The 12,500-nt window shown below is 36.0% G+C and overlaps 1 protein-coding gene across 5 annotated transcripts in view; it reads right to left on the bottom strand.

Annotated features, from left to right (window-relative positions):
- Nucleotides 1-2,248: 2,248 nt before the first annotated feature.
- LOC122248889 (R3H domain containing protein encore) overlaps nucleotides 2,249-12,500 on the bottom strand; it is a 73,506-nt gene continuing 63,254 nt past the window's right edge. For all 5 annotated transcript variants that reach the window (XM_086547292.1, XM_086547296.1, XM_086547295.1 and 2 more), the window contains 4 exons: nucleotides 8,525-8,711; nucleotides 3,994-4,167; nucleotides 3,474-3,759; nucleotides 2,249-3,317 (listed from right to left, as the gene is read on the bottom strand). In XM_086547292.1, coding sequence (XP_086403418.1) covers nucleotides 3,031-3,317; nucleotides 3,474-3,759; nucleotides 3,994-4,167; nucleotides 8,525-8,711 — 934 coding nt within the window. In that variant the 3' untranslated portion in view covers nucleotides 2,249-3,030. The remainder of the gene's footprint in view (nucleotides 3,318-3,473; nucleotides 3,760-3,993; nucleotides 4,168-8,524; nucleotides 8,712-12,500) is intronic.

Raw genomic sequence — 12,500 nt, 5'->3', positions numbered from 1 at the left:
CAGAATACACAAGAGGAACAAGATTTAGACTTTCAATTTCCAAGCATGATTCTTGATTTTATTTTCATTGGATATTAACCAATAAAGAGCTATTTCTTTTAGTGATTCTATCAAAAATAAAAGCTTAGTCTGTTTTCATATCAGTCAATGATACAAGACTTTTTATCCTCCACAATATACATAACAAATACTTCCTTAAAAATTCATGCCAATAAAACCATACTTTCCTAAATGAATGTCTAAATCAAGTGCCTAAGCTTCTACATAGGCTAGTACAGAAACAAGTCAAATGATATTACCAAGAATAACAAAGAAGTGCACAAATAAGGTTAAAATCTTCATAAACACAAACATATTGGGACACTGGAAAGTGAAAGTTCTCTGTTTCTTATTTAAAAAAAATTGTAACAGACTTAATAATTATCAGCATTGGTCAATACCCTCTTAACCCTCCTTGTACTATGATTTAAGGTTAACAAAAGTCATTAATGAAGACTTGTTTAACACTAATAATCAGTGAGTCTGTCCCATTTTGATACATGACACCTTGTGCCCTGGAAGGAGGGAATGGATGATGACCCAACTTTCCTCATAGCTGACAGTTTCAGCTGCTCTTTCCTGCTGGGACAACTGCTTGAGTAACCTGCTTTGTTGAGCATGCCAACAAGCATGTGGAGCTGTGAGCCTTGTTTAACCATTTAGCTGAAGTACTCCTCCTGTTTTCCTTTACTGGACAATTCTGTTTTTGTGCTGAGGCCTTCCACTGAGAAAGGAGACTTTATGGAGGTGTCCAGACTCTTGAGGTTTTACTTCTTAGCGACAGTAGCATTTAGTTAATCCGTAGATGACAGCAACACCAGGAGTACAAACAACTCAGTTCAGCACCTTCCACAGTTAACTCAGCAGCTTTAGACTAGATCAATGACTATTAAAAGCAACCAGTAGGCAGGTGTTTCAAATAGCTGTACAAAAATAGTGAATAATAAAGACTTCTGCATCATTAAATACCTTTTTAAAAGTGCACGGCAGGTTGCAGAACAGGTAAAAAGAGTTCACTACATGAATTACAAAAGAGCATTTTTCAGTGGGTACATAATTTAAGTGCTTGTGTCACAGATTATATTAAGTCATTCACACTTACTGGTCACAATCATATTCAATTTTCAAATCAGTATCTCTACAGACTTATCCACCTCCTATTACTGTATAACTCAACAACATACATTTATATTTTTTACGTTTTATTTCAGCTTCACCAAAAAATGTCAACTATAACTCAACCATCTTAGTTTTACATATAAAATTTACAACCAATGATTACTTACAAAAAAACAATAATAAAATCTTTTCACATCTTACATCTTATCATACTGTATTAGTTTCCTAAAATTCGAAGTCCCATTTAAAGGGTATTGCTTTCTAGTATCAGCTCTCTGATACTTGCCTTTCTTTCTAACACAAGGACTTACTAAGCATTAAAATCTTCTTATGACAATACTTTCATGACTTACTATTGAATCATTGCACTCTGTCCCGTTTCCTAAGTTATACATATTTTCGGGTTTTTCACCAATTGCTATGTATCTTTAACTACATCTTAATTTCGTAACAATCTAATGAAAACACAGTATTTTCTCTTTACAAATAAAGCTGCTATTATTATGCCAGGCTAACAACTAATAAAGTTAACAAGATGTTAAATACAGTCCCATGAAAAGAGAGAGAGAGAAATATATTCAGTGCATATACTGTACTTACTTACGTACGTACATACGCACATACATACATACATACATACATACATACATACATACATACATACATTCATTCATCATACATACATGCATACATACATACTAATACATACATATATAGGTACACAGGCACACACACACACATACATACACATACACATATATATATATATACACACAGACTCACACATATACACACCCACACATGCACACACTCACATGCACACAGAAACACATGCACACAGAAACAAATGCACACACACACACACATGCACAAGAACACACATGCATGACCACACACACAGACGAACACATGTGCATGATCACACACACACACACACACACACACACACACACACACACACACACACACACACACACACACACACACACACACACACACACACACACACACACACACTCACTCTTTCTGTGTGTATATGTACATACGTGTGCATGTGCATGAGTTTGTGTCTTTGTGAGTGTGTGCAGGCTTTTTTTTTTCTTTCATTTATTTCATCCATTTATTTACTTATTTATTCATCTATTTAATTTATTTTTTCTTTCTATTTGCATGTGTGTGTGTGTGTGTGTGTGTGTGTGTGTGTGTGTGTGTGTGTGTGTGTGTGTGTGTGTGTGTGTGTGTGTGTGTGTGTGTGTGTGTGTGACTGTGTTAGTTTGTTTGTTTGTTTGTTTGTTTGTTTGTTTGTGTGTGTGTGCGTGTGCGTGTGCGTGTGCATGTGCGTGTGCATGTGCGTGTGCATGTGCGTGTGCATGGTCGTGTGCGTGTGGGTGTGCGTGGTCGTGTGCGTGTGGGTGGTCGTGTGCATGTGTGTGTGTGTGTGAATATGCATGTGAGAGTGTGAGTATGCCGGTGTACATGTGTGTCTTTGGATGTGTGTGCCTGTGATTATACATATATCCATGTACGTATATAGACTGTATTTGCAAAGAACTCTTACGCATCATAGACTATTACACCTTAATTCTTTCACAGCACTGACTGAACTTTACAGTCCACTGCCTTCGTATATTAAAAAAAAATAGAAATGATTTCTACAATCAACAGTTACACATTGTTACTACTTATAAATCAACTGACAGTAAATTGTGAATGAAAGTGAAAAAAATATCAACCATCACTGCAGCACCTTGAGATACATGTATGAGATTTTGTGATGAGCATTACAATGAAATTTTGCTGGAACTTTATTTACTTCCCACTGTAAAAGCTTGATTGGAGATGATTGCTTTAAAGCAGAGCAGGATAACAATCTCAGTCGTTAGACTCTTGACCCTCTACTGACAGCTGTGGCGTCATAACTTCTGTGCTACGAACGTACGAAGTTCGAGACCTCTGTCTTCGCACTTTTGGCGGTCTTGCAAGGCTGAGAGGGGCAATGGGTGTGGGTGTGAAGGCATTTGGGTGACGTGGACGTGTCCCTGTTAGCAGAAGGGGTGCTGCTCGCATGTGAGCTGGAGCCCCACCACCAGGAAGGCAACCACCACTCATCCCACCTGTGTTGGGAAGCCCGCTTGCCCCCCCAAATATCCGCATATCACCTTAAAGGGGAGATAAAGTTTTAGAGAAAATTTATACATCCGTTCATGAAAGAAAGATTTTTTTTTTTCTGTTTTCTTTTAAATACAGAAAAATTAGAATGACGAAATGATTAGGAAGACAGAATAACATAAATAGGTTTGTTACATAAAACTAACTTTGCATGATGGAGTATGGTCTAGCCAGGAGCTGAGTTGTTGGTGCAGTTGGAGCCCCAGCAATGTTCTGTGTCATGGCAACAAGACGTTTGTCATCTTTGCCAACTGAAGTTTGGTCAGGAATTGGTCCAGGCATAATGGTATGGACAGTAGGACCTATGTAAGGTTTGGCAAAGACAGGAGGGTGAGGGGTGACTGCTCCTGTGGGACCTGTCGGTGGGGCGCCTCCTCCTCCAAACTGTAAGACAGGCTGAGGGGGAGGTGTTCCAGCAGATCCACCCATCATCTGGTAAAAAGAAAAAAAAAAGAAAAGAAAAAAAAAAAAATGGAATGATGGTTAAAGAAGACTTTGTTTTCATACCCTAGAAATCTAATGAGACTAGAAGGGTATTATATGCTTTGAAATATTATGAGAGAAACCACTAACCTAAAGAGAACATGCATTTTTAACTATATATAAAAAAAAAAAGTGATATCTGTCTTAATCCCACACTAAACCCATGCACAAGGGGGCACCCACCTGTACAGACGGCCTAAAGAAGGTTGTGAAGAGCTGGGGAGGAGCGTGGGACGTGGGGGTGGGGGGCTGCTGGGGGGGAACCATTGCCATATACTGCCCTCCCACACCCCCCCCTGGGGCGACCCCGGGCCCCCCACTGCCGCCACTCACATACCCCAGGTTCATACTCATGCCCTACAAAGAACAAAAATCAACACATCATCACCAGTTTAAAAAGACAACTACTTGAGGACCTTGACTTATGTACAAGCACATTCTACAGTGAATTCTCATTTTATATTCCTCTTAGCCACATTAACATACACCATCCATCCTTTAGTGAATTTAACTGCAAGTAACTACATCAGATAACAAAAGTTTTATTCATAGCAAAATGAAATCTTTACTAATGTGGCCTGGAGTTTGCATTTATATTGCAACACTCTACAATAGGGTATTAATCACAAACAAACCTAATTATTTTAGCTTTACTCTATGAAAACAAATCTAAGTTTACAATCTTGTTCAGTTAGTTAATTAGCTTAAACAATTTGTTTTTGTATTTTCTTTTTAACTAGTAAAGCATAGAGCAAGGCACGTCAAAGCAACAGACCATCTGATGAATAATCAATACCATATAGTTCTGTGATCATTAGCTCCTTCAAAAAAAGTTGACATTTATACACTTCATAAGAAATCCTGTTTCTCTTTGCTATAGAATCATATATGCATGGTATCTATGTACATAATAGATGTCTTCCTTTTGTGAATAATTTTACAACAAAAAAGCTGAGGCTAACATAATGAAAGACTTCCCATGTAAAAAGGTATATTACTTTATAATCTACCCCCCCAACTTTATCTTTACTTTATAACAACACTGATCACAGAAAACACAGAATGCAACTAGATAAAACAAATAATGCTTGTTCTTAACTATCTAGCAATATCCTGAAGTCTATCATTAATTATCTGTTTTACATATTTATCTACTGCATAATCTGAAGAATACTGTGAGACAGGATTTGATATAATTGTACTAATTACACATGCATACCCATAAACTGTGCATGTACATATAAAACACAATGACAAAGATGGAAATACATCTATATCTGCAATGACACCTCAAGTTTAAATGTTAGCATCTTTCTGGATCTACAACCTATTAAATGGCTCACCTTACACACATATAGTATATATTTGGTAAACCTAGTAGAGAGGAAGCAAAAAACACTTCTTATATCTAATTCAAAAGCTCTACCAATGAATATGATCTTATTTACTAAGCCCATTTCAAACACCTAAAGATCGAGGTATAAAAGATAAGAGGAAACTCTATTGCAGTGGAGAGTCACCATTTGCGTCATTTGTTATCATCCGTCTAAAATGTAGATTCTATTATCATCATTATTATCATTCTTGTAACACTATTCATCTTATTTCATTGTATTGGTAAACACTTTTATGTTCTTTCCATCACCATTCAGCCATACAATATGTTGACCCTTCCCCTGTCTCTCTAATTTTTAGCTGGTGCCGCTAGTGTTGTAAACCACCTGCCCTGACGACCAGTTAGGTCGTTGGGCACCCCGTCCGTAATCGGTTAATTCAGAGAGACAGTCTTTGGGACATGTTTGCAGCACATTTACAATTTTGATCTTAATCTTACAGCTCTCCAGAACTGTCAATTTTTGTGAAAAAATATCTCACTTTTATAAGGAAAATATGAAAATCTTGACGTATATGGGATGATCACATCTTACCCATTGTCCATCTGAATGTAATGAAGCTAACCAGCTAGTACTCAGATGTCCAGACTGCAGCCATTGAAGAATAACAACTCATGATGAGGAGCGAAAGCAAGATAGATCCAGGAGACTGCCTTCAAGATTGTGGATGGGGATGGGAATCAATCAAAATATTAAGCCATTGCAACCTATTTTCTCATTTTCTTCACTTTAGTTGGACATGTTAGGTTTGATGACTGTTTCACAAACTTTTATGCCCAGAATAGCTCCAGATGTTTGAGAAACAAAAGAGCAAATACAGGTTTAATTGTCCATGACAAAAAGGTAGTACTGTCGTTGTTGTTGAAAACTAGCCAATAGTTGGGGAGAATTGGACGCTGACCATCTTCTGAATGCTCCTGGTGAATGCTCAGTGGGCAAAAAACCCGCAGCATTAGGCCTGCACAGTTTGAAATGTCCAGGCGGAGCCAATTGGTAATGAATTAACCCATTAAGTAAGGGTGTCACAACATACATGACAGCACCAATTAAGCCTAAAAGATGGGTGTCAATGCATACATGACGTTACATCGGGATCTGCTCACAGTTGAAGCGCCCACACAGTCATGAAGTATTATGGCTGTAACAGCGCTAGTTTCAGAGCTACAGGGTTTCAAAGTCAGCCTAAGCCTGCATCTTATGATGGATTAAAATATTGTTTGGGCTATTCTGCACTACCCAGAGGGTGGAGAAATCACTTTTCCCATTCCTCAAATTTTTTGCCGGTGCTTCAAAATGTTGTAGACTGCCTGTCCTAACAACCAGTTAGGTCGTCAGGACCGCAATGGGTTAAATGATCTTGACATAAAGTGTCTCATGCAACTGCTTAAACCCAAATCCATGGGGAAACGGGCATATAGCTTTCACCCCCTTTACCCTTCCCTCAAACCCAAGTCTATATGGAAGCAGGCTTACAGTCTTATAATTCATTGTGAAGCAAGTATATCTATTACTTCCCCTACCCTTCCCTCAAACCAACATCCATGGGAAAGCAAGTATAGCTATTACTTCCCCTACCCTTCGCTCAGACCAACATCCATGGGAAAGCAAGTATATCTCTCACTTCCACTACTCTTTCCTTTTTACAACCACTGGTATCTATCCTTGATTGCTAACATATTAGATAATCTTAGATAATCAAGCAACTTCCCCTACTAAAGAAAACAATATCCCTTTAGAAGCACCGTCAGATTGCTGTTACACGTAAAAACGAACAAGAATCATAATAAATAACCTGATTTTCTTTTGCTCCTCATCTACAGGCATTGGTGCAGGCAAAGCTCTTTCTCAAAGACTAATCCTTCCAAAGAGCAAAGACTCCAATGGATGTGTGCTGGGATGGCTCAATCGGTAACGTCAGAAGATACTCATTTAAACACTTACTGCATACTTGACATGCATCAATGTTTGGTTTAATATTCTATACAAAAATGTTTATGAATCACACCAAAGTCATAGCTATGTACTTATATATCTACAAAGATACGTGAATTTAGAAAATAATAAGGAATAACTCAATGGCTAAATAAAGTGTGAGTGTGAGTGTGTGTGTGTGTGTGTGTGTGTGTGTGTGTGTGTGTGTGTGTGTGTGTGTGTGTGTGTGTGTGTGTGTGTGTGTGTGTGTGTGTGTGTGTGTGTGTGTGTGTGTGTGTGTGTGTGTGTGTGTGTGTGTGTGTGTGTGTGTGTGTGTGTGCATATATATATATATATATATATATATATATATATATATATATATATATATATACATAGAAATATATATATATATATATATATATATATATAATATATATATATATATATATATATATATATATATATATATATATATATATATATATATATATATATATATATATATATATATATATAGCAATGATGGTTATAAGAACACATAAACCATCACTTAAAAAGATTAAACCAAGAGTGAAAAAAATATCAAGTTCTGAAGAATATAAACTTGAGAAAGAAGTGTTCAGTTGGGAGTAATAAGAGACTAGTTGTCTACTCACTGATTTACAAAGTAATGTTCATATCTTATTGCTAATACCCACACAGCTTCTGATCTTGTAAAGTGAAACATTACCTGTATCTCAATTTGCTGACTCATTTAAATTTTCAAACTAGGGTTTTTGGAAGATTTAAAAATCTGAAATGTGTTTATCTATGCTTGCAGTGGCTTAAATACGAACTAATTTTCTTTCAGTAAAAATATATACATAGGAAAGGATTAATGAGTTCATTATCACTAATATCTAACACCTAGTTTGAAAATAAACAGTAAAGAAAGATGACATTTAGAGACAGATACAGATTCACCTAGAATCATATCAGCAGGAAAAAAGGAAATTAGGGATTTTCCTTTTTCGAAAAAAGGTACAACAAATAATTACAGAAGCATCAAGGACAAGGTTTGCGGACAGATTTCCTGCTCTCGGTGTAAAGAGCAAGATTGGATGATGGCCATAGCAACAGGTGGTGGTGGTGGCCGTCACTAAGACTAAGGTGCAACGTCCAAAGTAATAATTTTACTTCTACTTCTTGTTAGGAAGTCAGTTCGAGTTGTAAGGTTGTAAGTCACAAATAACCAATTAGTGATTAGTTCTGATCTTGCTTTAAAATAGACGGTCTGATCAGTTGATACCACTTTCATCTTTCCTCTCGAAAGCGTTATCCTTCAATAAATTTCACGTAGTCCAATCCATCTATCACCTTGCTGGTACCTATCATACAACCTCACTCGTATCCTCAGCTTGACTTGCCTGTGTACTAGGTGTCTGTGGGGGTGTTGGTGCCCTGTAGGAGACAGTAGCAGTGTGACCCGCTGCCGTGGGGCCTTGTGGGGTCCCATACATCCCTGCAGACATACCTTGCATGCCCCCCACTGTCTGGTATACACCACCGCCTGGCATGCCGCTTGCTGTGTAGTACCCCATGCTGCTACCCATCCTGAGATGATCATCAAAAGGTTAACAACTTTAAAAAGCTTCCTGGATTATCTTAATTTACAACCTTATGTACAACAATTTTATTAGAAATGTTAAAAACAAGGGCCCTCCAGCATACTACTATTCAAGCTCTTTAGAGCACAATACTATGGTTCAATTATATCTTACAAGTTTCATTTGCATATTACACTAGTTAAGTACTACTATCAAAAGCAGATTAGGATTTCATGAAAAATATTATTTGGCATGCAAGTGTTTGTGTTATTATTGTATTTGTGTGTGCATGAAAAAAAAGAAAATGAAAAAGACAAAGAAAAGAAATGGAGAGAGAGAGAGAGAGAGAGAGAGAGAGAGAGAGAGAGAGAGAGAGAGAGAGAGAGAGAGAGAGAGAGAGAGAGAGAGAGAGAGAGAGAGAGAGAGAGAGAGAGAGAGAGAGAGAGAGAGAAAGAGAGAAAGAGAGAAAAGAGAGAAAGAGAGAAAGAGAGAGAAAGAGAGAGAGAGAGAGAAAAGAGAGAGAGAAAGAGAGAAAAGAGAGAAAGAGAGAGAGAGAAAAGAGAGAAAAGAGAGAAAAGAGAGAAAAGAGAGAAAAGAGAGAAAAGAGAGAAAAGAGAGAAAAGAGAGAAAAGAGAGAAAGAGAGAAAGAGAGAAAGAGAGAAAAGAGAGAAAAGAGAGAAAAGAGAGAAAAGAGAGAAAGAGAGAAAAGAGAGAAAGAGAGAAAAGAGAGAGAGAAAAGAGAGAGAGAAAAGAGAGAGAGAGAAAAGAAAGAGAGAGAAAAGAGAGAGAGAAAAGAGAGAGAGAGAGAGAGAGAGAGAGAGAGAGAGAGAGAGAGAGAGAGAGAGAGAGAGAGAGAGAGAGAGAGAGAGAGAGAGAGAGAGAGAGAGAGAGAGAGAGAGAGAGAGAGAGAGAGAGAGAGAGAGAGAGAGAGAGAGAGAGAGAGAGAATGAGAGAGAGAATGAGAGAGAGAGAGAGAGAGAATGAGAGAGAGAATGAGAGAGAGAATGAGAGAGAGAATGAGAGAGAGAGAGAGAGAGAGAGAGAGAGAGAGGGGAGAGAGAGAGAGAGAGAGAGAGAGAGAGAGAGAGAGAGAGAGAGAGAGAGAGAGAGAGAGAGAGAGAGAGAGAGAGAGAGAGAGAGAGAGAGAGAGAGAGAGAGAGAGAAAGTGCTATGCTTATAATTTTGTTGCACAGCACTCAGTACTCAGTGAATAACATTCTGTTTTTCTCAACCTATCTACTTTTCAAAATCTACATTAAAATCTACCATTGATCAAATTCTAAAATAAGTCTCTGTAAAATATGTTTAGCATATGTAAAATGTAATTCATATTACATCATAACCTCATAATGAGTCAGAGTATGTAAATCATATAATTCTATGTTTCGAAAAATAAAGGCAAGAGAAAAAAAAAAAATACTGACATATTTTAAAAATGATGTTTTAATACATATTTTATTTTTCATCTTTCAATGGAAAAAAAATCAAATTCTTCACATGACAGAGTAAAACACTAACATCACAAATAACATCCGTTCCTCAATCCCATAAACTGCAGCTGCCTTTTTTGCACACACCCAGCAGTGCAGCTACGTTTACAGGAAAGGAAAAGACCGACTAATTACAAATGGAGAGGCTAAAATCCTGCTACTATGAAAAATCAGAAAACAATCCTTCCTAGAGGCAGTCTGATACTCAGCGGGTAAAGAGATGTACAACAATTTACTTTTAAAATTGAAATCCTACTTTTTTCATAACTATAAATCCCATCAGACAGAAAATATTTTAGAATTCAAGAATTCTGGTAACGTCTACCAGGTCCTCACAGATCTTGAATATCTGTGAAGTAAACTTTGATCTGGTATCGATTCTGCTCATCGTAAAAAGGCCAAATTCTCTCATTATTACAGACTGTGAGAGTCCTCCTAATATCAGAGCTTTAATAGTGACCTATATCATACAAATACAGATAAAAATTCACTTTTTAAGAATTATTGCCCAAGACATCATTTGCTAACCATATGATTATAGACACTGCAATTCTAATAAAAAAAAAAGAAGATAATAAGACTTCACTGTTATGTCAACTTATTACCACAAAAAAGGACCATATTAATTAGCAACTTTTTTCTTTTCATTAAATGCAAGCTCCTCCAGACTGAATAAAGTTGTTTTTTTTATTAATACCCCTTGACTCATTTACAAATAATTTCTAATCAAATTTTACAATAGGTCATAAACAGGACTTACTTTTAATGTGCTCATAATATCATAATGGATAGTACAAATAGCCATGTGTATGTTACTTCTATATGTGAAAATAACAAAGACATATTTCACATAATTTCAAAAACAATGTTAGGAGGACAGTCAATAATCTTCAAACATTAAGTCTTTTACTATCATAACTTTTGAATGAGGGCATGATATATAATCATTAAAAAAAAACAATGCATTACACTTATCTGACTCAGATAAGACCCTACAGTCCTGCAAATTCTTCTAGTCATCCATTATATTAATCAGAAAAATAAAGTCACCAAGTGTATGAACACTAGCTTTAATAAATATATCACTGGAACCTAACACCAACATCTGCATTACAGGGCAATACTAAAAATTTCCTTACAATACTTATTAAACATCTTAAAGCTGCATCTATTAAATTACAAAAGCATAGATCTATTAACAATACAATGTAAAAATTTATGACCAGTTCCTGGATAAAACACATAAACTATAAACTTAATATCAATTCTAAAATCAAGAGAAACTAATGGGTAATATATATACATAAATAAATAAATAATTAGGTACTTAAACCTTACTCTTTTAGTCATGCAGTTTCTGTCCCTTATCATGAATATTTCTGAATTGCTTTGTAACACAAAAATGTTTCCAAACAAAACCAAATGGCAGTAATGTAACAACAGACCAGTAAAGAAAGGGGACGGGCTAATGAATAAGTGATAACATTCAACTTTTAATGTGAGATGTTTGTCTTCAAAATGGAAGCAGCAGAGGAGCAGGAATCAATGATAGAGATGCCCTGCCATAATAAGAGACATGCACATCTACTAAAATTGAATAAAATTAAAACAAAATTTAAATAAACAGTAAAATGGTTTAATCACTTTAACAAAGAAATTATTTGGCCTTATATTATATTCAGATTTCTTTACAAAATGCTTTGTATTTAGAAAGCATACATATGTACAAGCATTTCTTACATCTGTGCTCTATTTTTAAAAAGTCATGAAATTAACTCCAGACATTAAATCTCTAATATATCAAAGAAATTTGGGATTATGTTTTCTTCAACAAAGTCATCTTATTGAAACAAATTTGAAGAAGATTTAGATTTTACACAGGGTGTCATAAAATATTTTCTAACAGAAAAATGAGAAAAATATTTAACCTCAATTCATGTTATTACTTAACAATCCTTTCCAGTAAAAAGGCCTTGAACATGATGATTCACAGAAAATAATATTCCAATCACAAAAGTGAAGACTGAATTGTCTTCTAATTTTCACACGTACCTAACATCAGCAATGAGGAAAAAATTTCTTAACACATTATTGTAAAAATGATGTGATGTTAAAACATTCATCGCACATGTATTTCTATTCAGGAATTACTCATTCTCATTCACACCTTTTACAACATACATCACTCTGTTACTTGAAATAGATTATGAATAAAGCAAACAATATCTATGCTTTGGCACAATGCACTTTGGTGATGGCTATGACATTAAACAATAAGCTGGTTTAGTAACTGATTCTATGCCAAA

This window comes from Penaeus japonicus, unplaced genomic scaffold, assembly GCF_977035675.1.
Source record: "Penaeus japonicus unplaced genomic scaffold, GWHDUDI00000001_assembly GWHDUDI00000019, whole genome shotgun sequence".
NCBI lineage: Eukaryota > Metazoa > Arthropoda > Malacostraca > Decapoda > Penaeidae > Penaeus > Penaeus japonicus.
Note: the sequence above shows the minus strand (reverse complement) of the source record. Positions and strands in the feature narration are given on the sequence as shown.